The sequence below is a fragment of the Sebastes fasciatus genome, chromosome 3, assembly GCF_043250625.1.
Source record: "Sebastes fasciatus isolate fSebFas1 chromosome 3, fSebFas1.pri, whole genome shotgun sequence".
NCBI lineage: Eukaryota > Metazoa > Chordata > Actinopteri > Perciformes > Sebastidae > Sebastes > Sebastes fasciatus.
Genome location: NC_133797.1, coordinates 18,045,789 through 18,067,412, shown reverse-complemented (window position 1 = coordinate 18,067,412; position 21,624 = coordinate 18,045,789). Strand labels below are relative to the sequence as shown.

Here is a 21,624-nt window from a genome sequence, read left to right as displayed (position 1 = left end):
CAACTGCTTGGCTTATTTCTCGCCTCAAATGTTTTCAGAAACACATTTCGGTGAACTATTTTCGTGAAATAAGAGAAGAAAGTTTCCAAACGAGCCCCCATACTGTTTCCGGTTTGAAAGCTGGGAGCAGCAGCCCACGGCCGGAAAGTGTTCGTCCAATCAGGTTGGGGACAGCCCAACAAACGTCCAATGCTGGGAAGCGTTGCGTCCCCTTGCGATAAAAAACGCCCCTGTGGACACGTACCATAAGAGCCGGCTCCCGTCCGAGAGCCGTTTTTTTTTTTTTTTTTTCTTTAATTAATTCAAGGCATAATGATAGGATGATCTTCTCCGCTCCACGGGCACTCCATGCACTGACTGTGACTGAATGTTGTGTTAATGACGTCCGTGCGACCAATCAGGTGATGACAGACAAGGATCATACCATCAAGCAGGGAGGGGCGGGTTGTGCATGGCGCGCTGACGGTCTACAGGTACTGAGCAGGAGGAAGAGGAGGAGAGAAAGAGAGAGAGGAATGCGGTGCGCGAATAGCAGACAAGATGAGTGACAGTCGGAAACGAAGCAGCATGTAAAATTATGATATTCTGGAAATTATAAGGTTTAGTATAATTCAATTGAATAATTTAAGTGATATATGTGCGCACATACTTATCATAGGTCAAAACAGCGCTAAATTTTGCTGAATTATAAAGGCAGAAGTGGTAAAACGAAGAGCCGTTTGGGAGCCGAAAGAGCCGGCTCTTCTTGGTAGGCTGAATCAAATGATCTGGCTCACTAAAAAGAGACGGAATTCCCATCACTATTGACAACAGTCTGGCTCTGGTGCGTTCAGGTTCTGACCAGACAGTCGTTCACATGTTAGTGAACACGCACATAGGAAATTTAAATATCTTTGGATGACATGCAGACTTACATTCAACCATTACATTTACTTGCCAAGGTATTTCTAAGAGTGGGTGGTTTGCAACTTCTGCCAAAAATGGGGGACATACAAGAAAGGGGTCAGCAACCTTTACTATCAAAAGAACCGTTTTAGGCAAAAAAATAAATAAAAAATCTGTCTGGAGACACAAAACATTTGATCATTGTGATGAAGGTAACACAGTTTATAGTCTAATTATATAGTATATAAGTCGAATGCAGTGAGGGCCAAAGAGCAAATGTACTACAGAGTATTAGGGCCACATTGAGTGAAAAAACATCTGAGATTTACAGAATAAAGTCATAATATTATTAGAAAAAAGTCATAACTTTACGAGAATAAAAGTCGTAATATTACGAGAATAAAGTCATAACTTTACGAGAAAAAAAGTCATAATATTGCAAGAATAAAGTCACAACTTAACGAGAAAAAAGTTTTAATATTACGAGAATAAACTCAGAATTTGACGAGAGAAAAAAAGTTGTAATATAACAAGAATAAAGTCATAACTTTAGGAGAAAAAAAGAAAATAACACGTCAAATTACTACTTTATAATATTATGACTTTATTCTCATAATACTATGACTTTATTCTCTAAATTCTCTATTTTTTTTCCTCAATGTGGCCCTGATACTCTATCATACCATATACCTACAACAATGATAAATAAAAATGAAAATGTAAACAAAAAACAGTTATTAATTTAAAAATCCCTAGGGAGCCACTGGAGAGGAGCTAAAGAGCGGCATGTGGCTCCAGAGCCGCAGGTTGCTAACCCCTGAGAGAAACTTGGTTTGAATTTATCGTTAAGGCTAATTGACATGATGTCTTTGAACATAGCACACGCCAGCCTGTCAGTGACAGTCTGTTTCAACGCTGCTGCTGCTGCAGCGCCATCTACTGTCCAAACCTTATATTAGTGCTGTCTGCACCAGTCTGCCCTGCATGGACTCTGTTTCACAACTACAGAGGAATACAGACAACCTCCCGTTTAAATATACTGTGTAAGCATTAGCTGCATAGTAGATCCAGATTAGTGGAGTGTTAAGTACAGACATGGCAAAGGTCATCATATAAGATAAGATAAGATAAGATAAGATAAGATAAGATTAACCTTTTATTAATTCCTGGGGGGAAATTCAGGTGTCAAAGCAGCAAAGCGCAGATACAGAGGTACAGGTGTACAAAAAGATTATAAAACAATAAATAGAAATACAGAATATACATAGTGAATGAACATAGTGAATGATCATAGTGAATGGACATAGCGTATACCGTCTGTAAATAAACAATGTAGTGTACAATAAATAGATGTAATATGTGCAGTCTATAGAATGGTATATGGGATGTAGTGTAAAGTAAGTTGAAAGTTGAAAGTGCACTAGTGATTAGGAGAGGTGGTTGCAGGTAGTGCACATAGATGCAGATAGTCCAGATAGTCCAGATAGTGCAGTTTTCATGTGGGGGTCAGCCTTGGTTATGGAGCCTGAAGGCTACCAGCAAGAAGGACTATCAAATGCAGAACATAAGTGAGTGTTTGTAACATTAAAAGAAAACATAAAAAGAGGACGCAATTATAGTCTGCAGATAAAGTTGGTTTTTAGTTAATAGAACCCAGTTTAGCCAATAATTTGCCTTTCCCAATTTAACCACAAGATGATGCCAGATCCACAATATGACTGTGTTAGATTAAATTGATAAAGTCTATTTTTTTTGTCTATTTTCGCTTACACTTTCTGTGCCATATCTTGCCAGACCACACATCCTTATTATAAATTACTCTTTTTTTTCTCACCAACTGTGTCCTTTTTTTCAAACAGGCTGCACAAACAATACAACCTCATCCTGAACCAGAAGTCTGGCATATCAGCAATGCATGCAGGCAATCCTACATTGCTCACCAATGGTGCTCTCGACTGTAATTAAGTCGTGCTCTACCTTCTCAACTAATCAGTCCCTCTAGGCTTTTAAAGGCAGGAGGTGTATCCCCATACAATTACTGCATTCCAAGAGGAGCTCCTATCTCAGACCCAGGCTATATTTGAAAACTGAATCCCCAAAGTAACCACTTAGATTATAATAAGAGTCTAGCCTGGGTCAAGCCAGGGAGTAACCTGTACTGCTGATATTAAAACAGTTATAACAGCACTGACAGACATGACACAAAATCATTTTTATCGCACCCGGTGAAAAAAAGTCGAACGTGTATTATAATATAGACTTTGAATGCTGTTGTCTCTCTCTTTGTGTGTACTTCGGGTGGCCAGGGTTGGCAAGGGCGATCAAACCACCACGATTTCTTTAAAGAAAACCACTTAAACAGGGGGCCTTTGGTACTTTCAAGTACAATATTTCTGTCCAAATCAACAAGTCCTCTAAATTAATGACAAAATTGTTTGTTTGTCAGTGCCTAAAATTACCCACATGAGCGTTCTCTGAACCTGGGTCCCTGTCGGCAGGATGACATTGTGTGAGATCCTTCCATAAGGCATGCATCTTTTACAAAAATGATTCTTACTGTTCAGTGTTTTCTGACATCACTATATTTTAAGGGCACTGTCAGGGAATACGATCCAAATGTGAGGTGCACAAGAATACGACAGGCAAGGAGGCCAGTCCAAACAGGGAAACTTATCCAAAGAGGTTAAGCAGAGAATCATCAGTCCATGGATCAGGCAGGTACAGGTTACCAGAGACTTGAAAGCAAAAGACAGGAAGCAACACAGCAACTTTGACATATGACGGGGGTAAATGAGTGGAAATGAGCCTGTTATATAGCCTACTGCAGGGCTGATGAGGGAAAGTGGAAACGTGTGAGCAGGTGAATGAGGGAGTCAGGTGACTGAAGCAGGTAGAAAAGTCTGAGAGCATCTGGTGGACAGGTAGAGAATGACAATGAATGGTTTGGGGAAATGGGGATGTGGATGCTGGAGGGACAAAGAGGCAGCATGTGTCAGGACGGTGAGGACACTATGAGATCTACTGTCCTCTGTGGCTCTGGAAGGAAAAATCCCCCCTTGATGATGTTATCAAGACAGTTAAAAGACAACAGTGTTGACTGCAAGAAGCCACTAATGCTGTTGTTGTTTCTTCTCAGGAAAGTCTCAACCAAACACACTGACTAATAGCCTACACACGGGAGAGAACCAGTTATTTTCCAATATACATACTATGGTAGAGAGTGATGGCTTGAAATCATTGAACTGTCCCTCTAATTGTCTTTCATGATATGATGATATGGTATGAGTTGAAATGCCATGCCAGTTTTGGAGCTACCAGTCTGTATAGGGGGAATCTGGCGATACGTATCATGATACAGGGTTCCGATTCAATATATTGCTATATACTGCGATACTGTAAGCAATGTGATATATTAAATCTTTTTCAATCTTATTTTAGGAAAACTGTCATAGTATAAAGAACACATACTGTATATGCATAATATCTGAATAAAAACAGTTAACGTTTTTTATGCAATCAGAACAGCAGGATCTGCATTTGCATGTAACACAGTCCCTGTAACATTCAACATCATAGCACTACTTTTGTGCAATCTGAGCAAAAGAATTAATATTTGCCTATATCAGTAATCGAATCGAAGTATCACAAAATATTGCGATTCTCAAGTGTATAAATATTTTCTTACACTAAGTCTGTATACCACACTTTCTCTGCAGTGGTAAACCAGGAAATGCAAATCACAGAAACGTATTTACAATATCCAGTAATGCGTTTATTTTAATGGGAAGTATTTATCTAAAGAGAATGTATTATATATTTGAATCAGATATCACATGAACGTCAGCTCAACTGAAATAGCTGCATCTGTGAGAGATACGAGGATACTTCATGATGACACCAAGCCTCGCCTATACTATAAATGTCCTGGTTATAAAAGTGATTTATTTAGCCTATAGCAGACCTCTAAATGACACAGAGAGTAAAAATCATTTTGCAGTTTGTAATGTAAAGGATTCTCCTCAGAAACATAACCTGATATTCCTTAATGCAGTGTAACCCCTTCACAAACACAAACACACACACATAATATAAAAATTTTATTGTATTATCTTTTTTAGCACCTATGGGATTGTCACAATCTAATTTCGTTGTACTACACAATGACAATAAAGGGCTTGAATCTTGAATCTTGAAAATGCTACGAATTATACAAAAAGATGCACCATATGCTCTTTGAATATTGCAGGCTGCTCAAGCTGCTGGGATCTAAAAGTAATCAACTCCAAGTGCAAGTGATGCTCCAATGGATGGATGGATAGATGGCTGTGGCTGATACAGCACTGCGTCTTTCTCCATCCTCCATCCATCCTCTCCTCCATCCTCCCTCCATCATCCGTCCATCCTCCCTCCATCCTCCCTCCATCCTCCATCCATCCTCTCCTCCATCCTCCCTCCATTCTCCCTCCATCCTCTCCTCCATCCTCCCTCCATTCTCCCTCCATCCTCTCCTCCATCCTCCCTCCATCCTCCCTCCATTCTCCCCTCTATCCTCCCTCCATCCTCTCCTCCATCCATCCTCCATCCTCCCTCCATCCTCCCTCCATCCTCTCCTCCATCCATCCTCCATCCTCCCTCCCTCCATCCTCTCCTCCATCCTCCCTCCATCCTTCCTCCATCCTCTCCTCCATCCTCCCTCATTCCTCCTCCATCCATCCTCTCCTCCATCCTCCCTCCATCCTCCCTCCCTCCATCCATCCTCCATCCTCCATCCATCCTCCATCCTCCCCTCCATCCTCCCTCCATCCTCTCCTCCATCCTCCCTCCATCCTCCCTCCCTCCATTCTCCCTCCATCCTCCCTCCATCCTCCCTCCATCCTCCATCCTCCCTCCATCCTCCCTCCCTCCATCCTCTCCTCCATCCTCCCTCCATCCATCCTCCCTCCATCCTCCATCCTACCTCCATCCATCCTCCATCCTCCCTCCATCCATCCTCCATCCTCCCTCCCTCCATCCTCCATCCTCCCCTCCATCCTCCCTTCATCCTCCATCCTCCCTCGATCCTCTCCTCCATCCTCCCTCCCTCCATCCTCCCTCCATCCTCTCCTCCATCCTCCCTCCCTCCATCCTCCCTCCCTCCTCCCTCCCATTCATCCATTCATCTATCTGCTTTACTCTCCTGCACCACGTTTCCTGCAGCTGGACCAGTTCAATCTGGGATGGCACACACACACACCGAGAGGTCCATTTTGTGAAAAGGTGCACTTTTTTTCTATAAGCATGAGGCGACGCTAGTCTGATAAAGAGCTCAGAGAGGTTGCGTCCATCGGTCGGTGACTCATTGCGCACGGCCAGTCAGTCAGTCAGTCAGTCAGGGAGGCAGGTTGTCAGGTTGGGCTTGAATTTTGCGCTTCACCGTGGAGGATCGATACCTCTAAAGTCTTATTGTGGTGGAAGAAGGCGTGGCTTGGTGTCACCGACACAGGGTTGCTTTTCCATATTCATTTCTAGGGTTTATCCTCATCGCACTGACACAGACGCGCACCTCAAAGGAACAGGACATAAAGAGCGTCTCTCAAAGGTAAGCCTCCTCTCCTCTTCTCTGTATACTCTATTAGACTGCTCTCCTCTGTGTCAGATGTGCAATTTGTCCGCAAGGTCATATGAAACCTGCACATATACCAGTGGCCTCTGTGCTGTTGGGGTGGGACAGGGATATGCATATGTAGGCTACAGGAGTTCTGCATGACACACATCTTAATTGGCCCCAATGAGTCGTGTGCATCACTTTGTAACGTTGTGCATGAATTCACATTCTGCACACACACACACACACACACACACACACACACACACACACACACACACACACACACACACACACACACACTCTGTTTATTTCCAAAACTGCTGCAGGCAAAAGGCACCTGCAGGGCGTTTTTTTTAATTGTTGGATATCTAATTTAGAGACAGGATATGCTTTCCATAAATATTTGCACTTTGACAACAGACACGCAGATGCAGAGTAGGAGAGAGCACACCATGGCTACACCTGCCCAGCATGGACCCAAAACACCAGTCTGCTGCTCTGTTTTATTCAAGTCACATATTTAAAAATGATTACTTCAGGTTATACCATTAAGAAATAGATTATTCTTGAGTAATCTATAAATATGACCTGATCTGTTTGAAATCTATTATGTTTGTTGTTGTGGAGATGATGCTTGTGTGAGAAAAGACAAGGTTACTTTAATTGACATTATGCAGGATGGATTATCATCAGTCATGTAACTGAAACGGAAATGGCCAACTTGCTCCCTGTGGACCACTAAATGATCCATCGGTAGTTCCTCATCCTGTTTGGATGAAGACTATATAGGTTTTGTGTGATTAAAGTCTCAATCACAGTGTAAAATCATTTGTCTGACTCCAAAGGATCATTAGATGACTTCAGACGTCTGCGCGCACGTTACTCTCAGATGCTTTTACACTTTAAGGAGACAGACTGCGGTGGAGTCATTCATCAGGTCTGGGATGAAGAGACTTGTGAAACTGAAGGTTAAATGCTTAGAATTTATACTGGATTGATTGGGAGATAAAAGAGCATCCAAAGACACAGAATTTTAGTCATTCTTTTATATTTCAGTAAAGTGTCGTGACAGAAAAAAAGGGAGTTAAACTTAAGATGAGTCATTGCTTTTAGGCAACACTTTCAGTGTGTTTGGCTTTTTGCCGGGTTGTCTTTACAAATGTAACTTAAGCTGAAATGTTCAGGCTAAATTCTCATATAATTTACTCATATGATATCAAAGAATCATTGATTTACCAGCCTGTTCTCATTCCCAGGGTGTCAAATACTGACACTTTGTGACGGCCATTGGCGTTAAATACTGACGCACAAGGCACCCTTTACATCAGGCTCTCCGTTACCTTGAAAACCCCTCCGCGGCAACAGTAAACGCTCCAAGAAAGTGCGCCGAGAGTGTGGTGAAGTAGCTCTAAGAGAGACACACTACGGGGGCCAGGAGGTGGAGGGGGTCCAACAAACACAGGGCTTTCATGCAGGGGACCGCTGTTCGTGTCCCGTGCTTTAAGTTTCACTTTAACGTTAAAATCAGCTGTTTGTTCGTGTCCCCTGTTCGAAACGTTCAGTTTCATTTTTACACTAAACCGTTGCAGTTTTAAGCCCAACAACCATGTTGTTACCTCCGCCAAGGCCGAAGGCCTAGGAAAGATGTTATGTTTTCACCAGCGTTGGTTTGTTGGTTTGTCCGTTTGGAGTATTACTCCAAAAGTGGAGGGGTGGGGTGTGGCACAATGAACAATCCATTCGATTTTGGTGGCGATCCGGATCATGATCCTTCTTCTTTTAAGCATTACGATCAGCCAGAACATTAAGAGCTCCGGGTATAACACATGCGCAGTGTAACTGATGAAGCGTTGATGATGCATGATCCTACCTTCTTTCTTCAGAGAGAGAGAGTGCGGGGTGGGAGGGGAGAACTTTAAATTCTGCGCCTTTTCACATTAAACTCTGTGAAATTAAGGTTGAGTTCGACCAAATCACACTTGGTGATTGTTGGAAAGAGTAACGACGAAGGTTTAGTTGAGTTTTATTTTGTTTCTGTCCAGTTTGAATGAAGTGTTTTACGATGCTCCGCTAAGTACAGCTGATCTCGACATAAACAAAAATATAAGTGGATGATGGCGCGAGCTGAACGGAGAGGGGGGCGGAGGTCTGCGCTCTCTGAGTGCCATTCTAGTTTTTTCTTAAACCTAACTAAGTGGTTTTGTTGCCTAATCCCAAGCAAGTGTTTTTGTTTGAATCAAAAAATTAAGCATGTGTTTACTACAACCAAAAAGTGACGCTGAGGGGTCTGACAAAGCGTCAGTATGTGACCAGTTGGGATAAGAGTGTGTTGGATTTACACAGCATATCAACAGTGCTATAAAGTGTGCAACTTATAATAGAGCATGGTAGTGATATAACAACAAGATTACAGGAGTAAACCCCTCTGTGAGCAACTAAAGAGGGGTTAACCCGTTATCATATACTCCCTATACTGTAACACTGATTATTCTGTGTATTTATGGTATTTATGATAACTTCAGATGAGAATTGTGTGATACTGCCAAGCAAACACATAAATTGGACCCAATGAAAGTCCACCGAATGTGGAACATCCACAACTCTTAATCAAAAACATTCTGTCCTTATCTGTAAGCACTTTCAGCCTACATATGTCAAAGTCTTATATCTGTACTTTGCTTACTTAACCTCCAAGTTCATAAACTTTGCTTTGCTCCAGTCTGACGCAGCATTTCTGCATGCTCTCTATGGATTACCCCCAGTTATTCTGATTTTTTTTTAAATTTGTACAGTTGAATCAAGCAATTTGAATTCGAAATAGATTCAACTTCTTTGATTGAAGTTTATAAAACATTCAAATAAAGAGTTTGCTTTTATGTCTAACAAGACTATGCCTTTACAATAAAGGCATTTTAATTATTTAAAAAGAGAGTGCCTTAGAGTTTCTTGTAACTTTTGTGTATCTACATGTATCTTCATCCAAAGAGCACCTCAAACAAACTGTATTTGAGTCCAGGAAGCCCTCGTACCCAAACATTTTTTAAGTTTCTACAATTATTTGAATCATGTTTTAAGTGAAGTTAGCCTCTGCAGAGACAGAAATCTACATTTACAGTAACTAATCACCACACAGTTCAAAGAAACATAGCTTGTTGAAAAGACATAGTTGCATACATTCCACATTACTATGATTTGGAAAGAGGGTATTGTCATTATAATTGTATGTTATGATTAATTTGATCATTAGGCTTGGAGTCACATATATTCATCTTAATTCAAAGCAGTAGCTGAATTAGACAAATACGGGTCATTAATTGTTCTGGTGCTTTCCCTTTATCCTAACACTGAGTATTACAATGCATGTTAATGACTGTTCAAATGTAATTTACATAATGCTCATCTAGGCCCGGACTACCATGTGATTATTTTTGGCTGAATCAAGATTTAAATCAATGAAAAGTGAAGCTCAATCATTAAAAAGTCTATTTCTATTTTCCTCCTTTAGGGAATCACACAAAGTGACTGATCTGTTTTCATCTTTGGATTACAACAATATTTAAGGACTGAAACCGTGAGTCCGGCATGGGAACTAACCCAAAAAGGACAGTGACAGTCCAGATGGTGCCTCAGCTGGCTGTGGTGGACACGCTGGGCAATAAGGAGCCGAATGCCAACTGGGCTAAAGAGCCCAACCTCAAACTCTCTCAGGTTTGTCCAAAACCCACCCTCACATCTCCTGACCACAAACAGGATAACTCATCTCTGACTGCTTCTCCCGCTAACGCCATCCCACACACCCAAAACACAGCTTCCAAGGGAAGCGAACCAGTTAGCAGCACCGTGTCAGACAAACCAGTACCGACTAATGGGAACCAGACAAAGTCAGAACTTGTGACGGGTGGAGACCAACAGATGCGAGAGCCATCTCTAACAGGCCGAGGTGTGGGTGAGGCGGGGGGCGACCAGAGGGATTCTAACGCAAACATGAAAATGTTAAGCCTGGCTGATGAAAAGGATATCTGTAAGGCCGGTGTGTCGCCTGCTCTTTCAGCGCCAAAGGTCGACATGCAGACCAATGACTGCAGAATAAAAGGGCCAAGTGTAGCAGAGGAGGAGTGTGCAACGCTGACATCCTCGGCCACTGCACGAGAGGACAGCAATAAAAATGTTACTCCAAATAATAAAAATCTTAACATCGCCTGTGAAGTAACGCATACGGCGTCTGAACCACAACACAATAATAAAGGGAGTATTTTAGCTCCCAAAGACACAGCTGTGCCACAGAAATCTCCTGATCATATACATAGCCGCTCACAAACCTCTGTGAGTCTGCAAGAGACAGCTAAACAGAGTGTGGAAATTACTGCAGCTCCTCTAACACCTCCATCTAAGAGCAAAGATGCAGAGGCTGGGTTTACAAATAAGACTTCAAGTTCAACACATCCAGAGAAGGATTTGCCACCAGTAAAGAAACCACAGGTCTCCTCAGATAAACATCAGCCAGCGTCCTCACAGACGGACTCCTCCACTCTGCCCCAGGCTACACAGAACATGCCGGCAGATGGGCAGGAGGCTGAGGAAGCCAGCCAGACTGACACAGCTGTCTTTGAAGGGCAGCAGCAGCACGGCAAGCTGTACAGGGAAGCTTCCACGATGACTTCATCGTCGTCCACCCCAGTCAAGCAGCGTCATAATATGGAGGTTCAAGCGGTGGCGAGCACGTGCAGTAAGGCCGTGGCCACGAGTCCGAGCCTGCTGCCGTTCGCCGTGCCTCGCAGGCCGAGCGGTGGCGCGGTCCCCAGGGAGGCCACGCAGAGCCTGGCTGTGGTCTACCAGGTCGACGGGGGTGTGGGGCTACATCAGATGAGTTCTCTATCTACTGATCCAAGGTCAGAGAGACTCACTGTCGAGGCGGAGATGTGCCCCAACCAGAATGCCGGCGTGGTTTTTCACTCAGAGCAAGACAAAAGGCTCGGAGCAAAGCCTAAAGAGTCAGCTCTCTGCAACACCCAGCCAGTTTATCAAATCAACATTGAACACGGCAACCACAAGGAGCAAGGAGAGACAGGTAGCTCCCAAAATAAAGCAGGAGTTCAGAAATCTGCAGCGAAAACAGCCACCGACAAAGCTCCCTCTCTCAAATCAGGAGCACCCCCAGAGACGGCCGGTGTTCCCAATGCTGTGCTCCCTAAGGCAGCTGTTACAACCAAGCCCAGCCAATCCCTGCTAACAACAACAGCAACGAACACCAAATCAAAGCCAGAACCAACTAAAAAAAAAGCCGAAAGTCCCAAAAAAAAGGCTAAAGCCGGAAAAGCCCAGAAGAAGGAGACAAAGTCGGGCAAACAGAAGATAGAACTGGAGAGGAAGGAGGAAGATGAGCAGAAAGGAAAGAACGTCCACGATGTCGTCTGGGACGAACAGGGGATGACTTGGGAGGTCTACGGGGCTTCTGTGGACCCAGAATCCCTCGGTTTTGCCATTCAGAGCCACTTGCAGTGCAAAATCAAGGAGCAAGAGAGGAAATTGATCGCCCGGACCTCCTTCCGAAAGTCAGTTGACTCGCCGGGAAACGGAAGGAAGAACAAAAGGAGGCAGCAGAACATTTTCAGGTCAATGCTGCAAAATGTCAGACGGCCCAACTGCTGCGTGCATCCCCCTCCCTCTTCCGTCCTTGAGTAGCGCAGCACAGATGTAGCCGGTGTCAAACTCCAGCCTTTTTTCCTAGAGGTCAAAATGTTTGTCCTCCCCTCGTCATGATTGCAATGACAAGTGAAAGCGTTAAACGGGACGACGATCCCTGTAAGTAAGTATACTGGAATGCTGTAACATAAAGAGTCAAACTATTTGTGATGTTTGTGATCAAAGAAGGTAGGAATTAGAAATATAAAATGAACAGCCCAAGACTTATTTTCTAGAAATAGATATTATAAAAAGAGTTATGAAATAACAGAGGCAATAATAGTGAAACGCATGTATATTAGTTTCAAATGGCAGTTGTGTGACCTGAAATGAAGTCCAGACCTTCGCAGTTAAAGGCACTGATCACGTGGTAGACATATTACTTACTGCCGGAATATTTGTGCAAATATATCAAACCGACATCTCATTGCATTTGGTGCATTTGGTATATGTTTTTGAGGTGTTTTTTTGGGGCCCTATATTTATAAGATTGCTGTATTTTCTTTTCATGCACATTTATTTTTAGTGAGTGATTACGTTGTGCAAAAAAAAGGGACTGTATGCATACATACGCTGTTTAATCTCTGTTCTTTTCTATTAAAACAACAAAAAAACTAAGTTGAGCTTTACATATTCTTCATTTCTGACCTCTTGGCATGGACTTTAGGCAGTATTAGCTTCCCGGTTCTGGTGATTTAAAAAAAAAAAAAGATATATTATTATTATATATATATAATTATTATTATTTCTTGACAAAAAGGTTTAAATGTACATTGTGAAGGATTTGGCGGCATCTATCTTCAGATAACGTAAAAACATGAAAGGCTCTCTCTAGAGCCAGTGTATGGTTTGTCCGTTCTGGGCTACTGTAGAAACATGGTGGAGCAACAGACTCTGAGTGAAGAGGACCTGCTCCCTATGGAAATATGAAGGGATCATTCTAAGCTAATAAAAACAGTTGGCTACCTCCTGGGTCTGAAAAGTGAAGCCAATGCTGAAGTGCCTTAAACTTGCATTCTTTCTAACAGCCAGCAGGGGGCGACTCCTCTGGTTGCAAAAAGAAGTCTGATTGTATAGAAGTCTATGAGAAAATGACCCTACTTCTCACTTGATTTATTACCTCAGTAAACGTTGTAAACATGAGTTTATTGTCTCAATCACTAGTTTCAAGTCTTCTTCAATACAGCATGATGTTCATTTAGTAAATTATGGTCCCATTTAGAGTCAAATAGACCATAAAGCAGGGGATGCTTTAGGGCGTGGCTCCCTTGAGATTGACAGGTCGCTACCACGGCGTTGTCCGGTCTGGGAGTTGTACAGGTTTTCGTCTTACAACGTTAACTCTTTCACAGTGTGTTTTCAGTTCATGAAAGTTCATTGTAACATTTTGGTCACCTAAAAATATCTTATTCAGTGTTTGGTTGTACCTAGCTCCACCCTCTCGTGTGACTTCTGGTTGCAAATAACCAAGATGGTGACGGCCAAAATGCAGAACTCAAGGTTTTTACAACGGCAGTCCACAAACCAATGAGTGAGGTCACGGTGACTACGTCCACTGATTATACACTGATGAAAACATAAATGTTACACACTGTTCCTTTAACACAGTAGGGCTTTACTGAAAAGGTCATTAAAAGAAATAAAAAGATAAATCAAGCACATCAATAACTCAAGAAGAGACAGTGTGCGTGTGTCAAAGTCAAGTGCACATGTCAGGGGATGTGAAAGCAGCAGGAAACATCGACGCAAACCACAGGAGATGTAAGAGAGTGACAGACTGCAGCTGTGAGTGAAGGTACAGTAGGTTGTAGACGGCGCTGGATAAATTAGTGTCACGCTTAATGAGACAGTTTCTGATGTCTGACGAGGGCATGAAGTTTGTTCAGAGGCTAGTTAGCTTCCAACGCTTTTCTTTTGATTTACAGAGAGATTAAAACCTCAAAGTCTGCATGTGGGCCTAGACAGAAGAGCAAGCTTTTACATGAATCCACCAGTTAGCTTTGCTTAGTTTTGTGTGACCAGAAGATTTACAAGTACAGGGTTCAGTCAGCCAGAGAAAACTCAGGGCATTTCTGTAAAACAGTTTTATAGGTCAGTGAAGGACAGGAGGGACACTGTCTTGGGGATATTTCTAAGAACAAGATGTGCTGTTGTGGGCATTTCCTCGTTGTGGTGTAAGTCTGAATGGAAGATGAGATTTTGAGCAGATCATTTAGAGTGTGTGTCGTAGGAGAGACGTTAGTTTTATCTGCATTGAACAGAAGAAATTGTCTATTGCCCATTGTGTATTGTATTGTCAGTAATGAAGAACTGAGTGCTAACTTGGCACTTAGTAATACAGAAGCGCCTGAAAACCAAACAAACATGGACGCCTCATGTCAGCCAAAGTCGATCTCAGTTCAATGTAATCAAAGCCACATTTAACGGATATAGTGTTGTATTGTCAATGCACAGTATTTTTAAAGATGTCCTATTATGCTTTTGTGCTTTTTCCCTTTCCTTTAGTGTGATATATAGTTTTTTGTGCATGTAAAAGGTCTGCAAAGTTACAAAGCCCAAGTCCACACCAAAGGGAGTTACTCTCCCCCACAGAATCATTGCTCCTGAACTGCCTGAAATGACTTGATGGAAGTCCCGCCTTTTCTTCTGTAACGAGGTGATGTCACCAAGTAACACATTTGCATAATACCTGCCTAGCGGCTAGTTTGGCACGCCCTCAAGCAAAGCTAGTTAGAGCAGAGCCGAAGCGAAGTACGAAGAGTTGGTTCTGTTGACCAATCACAACAGAGTGGGCCAGCTAACCAATCATGAAACATGTTCTAGTAGAAAGTAAAAATACAAGCATGCACCTGAAAATACCATGAAAAACTCACTTTTGATGATGTGCACATACATCTGGAGTGCCTACCAACCCACAAACTGTGAAATAAGACAACCCAGTCAGTTTTTTGTGGGCTGCCTATAGATCAGAAAACATGCGATTCAACAAGCCATTCAGATTTGGCTCCCCTTCCTATGTCACATGCAGGCTCATTAGAATATACAGACCACAGCTTGAGAACTACCTTTGCAGCAGACTGGGCTTTTTCAGGAGGGGGTCTTAAAGAGACAGCATTTCAGACAGAGGGTGAATACAGGTATATTCAAACAGACAATATGAGAAAAATAATGTGTTTTAACATTAAAGCATGTAAACATGTTCTAGTAGAAACCCAAAATGCAAGTATGAACCTGGAAATGAGCATGATATGTCCCCTATAAGTTGACACTCACAAGTCATTAAAATGAGAATATTGTCCCTCTCTACCATCCCATATGACGTGAACGCACCATAAATCCTCCAGTCAGGTTGAAACTGGGTGGAACTGTGCTGGAAATGTATATACTCAAGCCCGTGTTCACACACACAGTCCTGAGAAGACGTCTAATCAGGCAATATACTGTAAGTGAAAACACCTGTAAGTGTGTGGAGGTGTATCGGGGCTTTAAGTTTTAAAGAAGGGTTTAGAAACCTGAGAAAGACAGCTCAGAATAAATTCCTAATCAACTTTGGTTTTAGGATAGAGGCAATTAATAATATTAGGGCCACAGACAGATCCTTGGAAACATTATATATATTTGGAAAATGTTTGTGTAAAATAGAAATAACTGCCATTAAATTAGTTTTGTTCTGTTAGTTATGATTAGATTTAGTCATCCTGCTCCTTTTATAGTGTTTGGAAGTTGACAAAGCAAATCAGTAGATGCATTTTGAAGCATGCAACGATTAATCGATTAACAGTAATTGGTAACTATTTTGATAATCAGTTAATTATTTAGACCATGTGAGGATTTGTTGCCTTTCATTGTCTTATATGATTGTAAATTGAATATTTGGGAGTTTTTGACTGTTGACATCAAATTGGGCTCTATAGGAAATAGTGATGGGTATTTTTTACTGTTATCTGATGTTGTATACTCAAAACAATTAATCGATTCATTAAAAAAAAAAAAAACTGCAGATTAATGAATAATAATAATGAGGATAATGAAAATGATTGTTAGTTGCAGCCTTAGACGCGATACTGAGCGCCAAATGTAATTCTACAGAATCTCAGTGTGAGATTGTCTGCTCATCTAATGTAATTAGAGTTTCCAGGTTAATTGTAGGTCTTCTGAGTTATGCCTTAAAACGTTCATGTGATTTCCAGACTTCATTGTAACATGATAATAACATTTTAATGTAATAAGATTGTTTTCAAAAGGCTTTGCTTTGACTAAAACACTTCATACTGAGAGGAATATTTCCAGAGAACTGCTCTTTGGCGGTGAACACTTCCTTTCAGTGTGAATTTACTGTCCTGACCGGTGAACCGCTGATTTCAGGCGACTGCTGTTATTGTCTTAACAAGCGTGTCACTTCCTGTTAATATCAGGATGATAGCAGGGAGGAAAAAAGTCCTCTATACTCGCAGTCTCTGTCACAACCTATAAAGAGCAACGCAGACTGAAGCTCCTAATCTTTAAGCCTTTTATCCAGCAGGATCAGAGGACACAGCTATGAAGTTGTACTTATATCTGTTTCATCCTACCTGCGCAGATTTGTGTAAGAGGCTGCGAATGTTTCTGTGACCTCCATGACCTCTTTACATGCTCTTATTTAATACAAGTCTTATCCTACAGAGCTGATGGGAGGATGAAAAACTGACATCACTAATCCGCGGAGTCACGTTAAATAAATTCAGCCCCAGGTAGATTAATGTCTCTGTTCCAGTCAAGGTCAGTTTCTCCTTTACACATCGACTTTGTCCCTTTCTGTGTGCCCGGTCACCAGCCTTAATTCTTTCACCCTAGTTTTAATTAGCTTCTGTTTCAATCTTTAATAACCCCCCTACTCACTGTGCCGTTATGTCTGCTTCCCATTTGGAAGTGCTGATTAGATTCGGCCACAGGCTGTGGTTAGCACAGAGGGAGATTTATTCCAATGACAGGGAACATGGAGAGGGATTTCAAAGGCACATGGACATACATATACCACCCACTGCTAGAGTAACCAGAGGACAGCTTCAACTTGCTTCCAATATTCACCTCTAGCTGTGTGCTCCATGCCCTCCATGGGTATTTTAATTAACACATGCCTTGGGCACATAGCTGCACTATATAGTCTTATATGGGAAGAAATATTCAGCAGTGGAGCATACTGTTGATCCAATGGTACATAAGGCACACACTGGGTTTGAATCTGGCCTGTCAACCGTCAAAACATTAAAGGACAAGGCTGGTGTTGTTCTATATTTTTATAATTGTCAACAAATCCTGTGAAGACCAAAACCAACAGTACGGTAGTCCTTCGCTTGAAAGAATAGTTCCACATTTTTGGAAATATGCTTATTTGTTTTCTGGTGGAGAGTTAGATGCAGCCTGTTCGCAGGAAAAGGTGTATAAAGGACACGATAATGCACAAGGCATTTAGTGTGCAATGAGAACGCCTTTCTTGCTTTTGGCGTGTCATTTGTACGCCATGTAGTCTGTTCCCGAACTGACCGCGTAAGCAATGGTCAAACACAGGATTTTTCAAGCAGTAGACTGGTATTCGAGACCGTTGTTTTGTTTTGTAAGCTACGTTAGTGACGTTTGTCACGTGTTTTTCAGTGACGTTTCTGACGTGTTTCCCATACTTATGTTACGTGGTTTCCGTACTATTTGACTTAGTTTCATACTTATTTTAAGCCCTACCATGATGTTTTTCTTAAACACCTAACTAAGTGGTTTTGTTGCCTAAACCTAACTGCAGACATTATCGTAGTTTTGTTGCGTGGCATAGAAATGACACGCAAAAAGCCTAAAATGCGTCCTCGTGACCTGCAGCATGTTCGTGTATGTCATGCTATTTATACGCCGTCCCGTGCACATTCATATCTGTACCTTCAGCTATAGCAGCCAGTTAGCTTAGCTTAGCATAACGACTGGAAACGGGGGAAACAGCTAGCCTGGCTCTGTCCAAAAGTAACAAAATCCACCTATCAGCACCTCCAAAACTCCACATGTTATATATTGTTTGTTAAATAAAACAGACTTTGTTTTGTCATTTGTTCAGATAAAGCCAGGATAGCTGTTTCCCCTTGTTTCCAGTCTTTATGCTAAGCTAACCAGGTGCTGGTTCACATCTAACTCTGCACAAAAAAAGTAGATAAGCGTATTTCCAAAAATGTCCAATTATCGCTCTAACGCTTTCTTACTTCCCTACTCTGTCTCAAGCACATTAGTCCAGGCTACTGAAGACATACATATTTTAAAAAGGGTCACAAATATATAGTTTAATTCTTCTAAAATGCTCAGTAATGTCCGAAAACAACTGGGCACTGTTGTTTTCGGCAAACAGGAATAAATAGTACATTTACTTGGGACTTGTTTTAAAACCGTGGATACACATTTACTGCACTAGTGAGTATTTACAGCGACAGGATGGTGTTGACTCAAAATAAACTACATGTACTGTATATCATAATGAAGGAACATTTTTAATTGTTTTCCAACAACAATGTAGGTCTGTTGCCCAGAGGAATGAGATTTATCAGGCTTTGTCTATGGTTATTAGGGTCAATTCACTTTGATGTTTTCATGGGATTTGATAACAAAAGAAAAATATAGCTTATTATCAGCTTTATCCTTCAGAGCTGAAATGCCATAAAACAAATAAAAATGTCTTTAAAAAAATAAAAATAAAAGTACAGAAATGTACATTTTCACTTCAGTGCCAATCTAATAATTTTCTGTTTTGTTTGGCCTCAATGTTCTTAAAAGAAGTGATCATGCAGTGCTCCCCTTTAGCTCCACCTCACCATTAATGCTCTATATTTTCTCTGATATGCGAATATTAGTGATAATGAATAATTGCATAATACATCTGTCACAACTTAACACTGAGTCATGTTTCCATTTGGTAATTCATATTTTCTTTGTATTAAAGCGCATAACGTATAACCTTTAACAATGTGCTGTTAGAAACTTTTTAAATGAATTATCTTTGAAACATGACAGAAGTGACAGTTCAGCACTAATACGCAGCTTGGGAGTGAAATAATAATCTCTCAAGTGTTACCACTTAACAAGGAAACTCCCAGGCTGTGTCAGAAGCTAAAATTAAAGACTGATAGTCGGCGAGAGGCGGCGGTACCCCTCCTGTTACAGCCCAAGGGCCTCCACTGACTGACGCTGAGATACTGAAACTAATGATACTACTGTAGTACGCTAGGCAAGCAGACTGTGGAGACTGCAGTGCAAGGCGTAGATGTAGTGTTGTTATTTATAAAAAAAGAAATCATGCATTCTTGTCCTATATGCATTTATAAGGTTGAGCATCGTTAGATTTAATCTAATTGATAATATGTACACATTATCATTAAAGGTCAAATAAATTGACCTGCAGAGGTTCATCTACAGTTGGATGATTAATAATAATAATCTAAAGATCTTTGTGTTTGAGGCTACTTTTAGGTATTCTTGAGTGGATGCTATCTTGGCCTGACTTAGTCCTACTGTATTTGAATGTCACTGCCACAAGTGTAAACACACTTACACCATGTGTAACTCGGTAATAGCATCCTCGGATTCTGGGGGGAATTCAGGGCAGCTGCAACATTTTTGAGCTATAATTGAAGTCCCACAGATAAGTTGCTGTCCTGGTGTAGGGATTTGAGATCTGCTCGCAGTGACCCAGTTAGCTCCATAAACACATTAGCTTCTTCAGCCCATATAGGAACCCTTATAGAAACCCTGCAGATGCTCCAGCACTTGGACAGATGCCATCAAATCTACCACTCACAGATCATTTGTGGCAATATTAGACACACTTGTATCATGGGAATGAGCGTTAATTACTATTTACAGATCATATTTTTGAGATTGTGGAGTGGGTAATTAGGGGTGGCTGGCGATCATAGTGTCGCCATTTAATTCTGCATTACTAAAAGTTCTCTGGAGATTTAACTGCTGACTGGTGGAAGCTTTGAATGTATCCATTTTCAACTATTTCTGTGCTGCTTTTTCCACAATCGTTTTTCATCTTCTGTGCTCTCTTTCTCTCACTGTGCCTTCCCCCTTTCAACTCCCGACTCCCCGTTTTCTCTCCCAGCCTCCATTTCTCTGCGTCCTTCCTCTCTTTGACGATGATATCATTATGAAGCCAGTGACAGTGAGGTGATTAAAGCTTCTGCTGGCCTCCGCTCTGCAGAATATTTCCCATAAAACGGTCTGCTTCTGCTCCTCTCCCCCTTATTTATCCTTGCATTGTATCAGATAGCTGGAAGTGAGGCTCGTCCTGCTGATGGCCGCTACGTTCCCAGTGGAATATGTGGCCTACATTTGTTTGTAGTGCAGCGTTTGGCTCTGTGAGTCTTTCTTCAAACAATTCCAGTTTTCTGCGGCATACTAATTTTGTTTCCCCAAACATTGACTGTTTTGTCTCTCCCTCCTCTCTCTGTTATCTCATACATACTGCACTGTACATGTATCCAGCATTTTATAGCTCATCATTGATTGCTTACCATTCAGCTCACACACATGACCTCATAACCTTTATAACAGAGCACGCATGCGCACAAGATGCACGTTTGAAAGACGCATACACCCACACACACATATATACACAAAGGTCACCTTCCCTGGCTTCATTAGAGACTGCTTTATTATGGCTGACAGATGTGCCCATAAATCATAAGGTCCCCTGCTGGAGCGAGAAGATCCAAAACAAACTGAACAATGGTAAAGGTGAAACACTGCGAGAAAGAGAAAAGAAAGACATACGAATACATACTTATATCAATATACTGTAGCTATTGACTTCAATAGTAGGTTTCTACCTAAAGAATGATTTCTTCCGTCATCTTCGGTGTCTCCACGGAGAGATAAGCTGCTTTTGTTTCATCACTGCCTTTTGTCACAGAGAGGAAATGGAAGTAAAGTCTTTAGAGGAACGTGAAGTGTTAAAGGGGAAAACGGACAGATTGCTGCTTCAGATTCCAATTTACCCAAAGTGAGTCTGATAAAACCCAATCAAGCGTCTTTGTATGGAGATTGAGCCCAAGAAGAAGATCCTCCCTGTGAAACTCATTACCTCTGACCTCGGTGCTTTTATTGCAACACTGCTGATGTTACTCTGCATTGTCTGCAACGCTGAAAAGGAATTTAATCCTCCTTTTTTTTTTACCTGGACAGACAGAGAAATTAACTCTTTTATGTCCGTGAAAGAAACACTTTGGATCGAAATAACAGTTATGATTTGGACTGTTAGTCATATTTTTTATACTTTCTGTCAAATGTATTTCCCTATTTTAATCATAGATTGTATATAAGAAGTGAACGTAGTCACCGTGACATCATCCATTGGTTTTTGGACTTCACGCTTTGAAGCCTCTAGTTCGGCATTTTGGCCGTAGTCATCTTGATTTTTGGCAACCAGAACTGAGAGATGGCTGAGAGTGAAAAGTGGA

The 21,624-nt window shown here is 41.6% G+C and overlaps 1 protein-coding gene across 1 annotated transcript; it reads left to right on the top strand.

The window, feature by feature from the left end:
- The first annotated feature begins 5,955 nt into the window (after positions 1-5,955).
- Positions 5,956-12,762, top strand: gprin3b (GPRIN family member 3b). Its single transcript, XM_074629323.1, has 2 exons — positions 5,956-6,463; positions 9,978-12,762. Exon 2 carries the CDS (start codon positions 10,055-10,057, stop codon positions 12,152-12,154), a length of 2,100 nt encoding a protein of 699 aa, XP_074485424.1. The 5' UTR covers positions 5,956-6,463; positions 9,978-10,054; the 3' UTR covers positions 12,155-12,762.
- Positions 12,763-21,624: the final 8,862 nt, after the last annotated feature.

Bases quoted from the DNA above. Each gene is read 5' to 3' on its own strand.
- gprin3b (XM_074629323.1), top strand. From the start codon at position 10,055: ATGGGAACTAACCCAAAAAGGACAGTGACAGTCCAGATGGTGCCTCAG.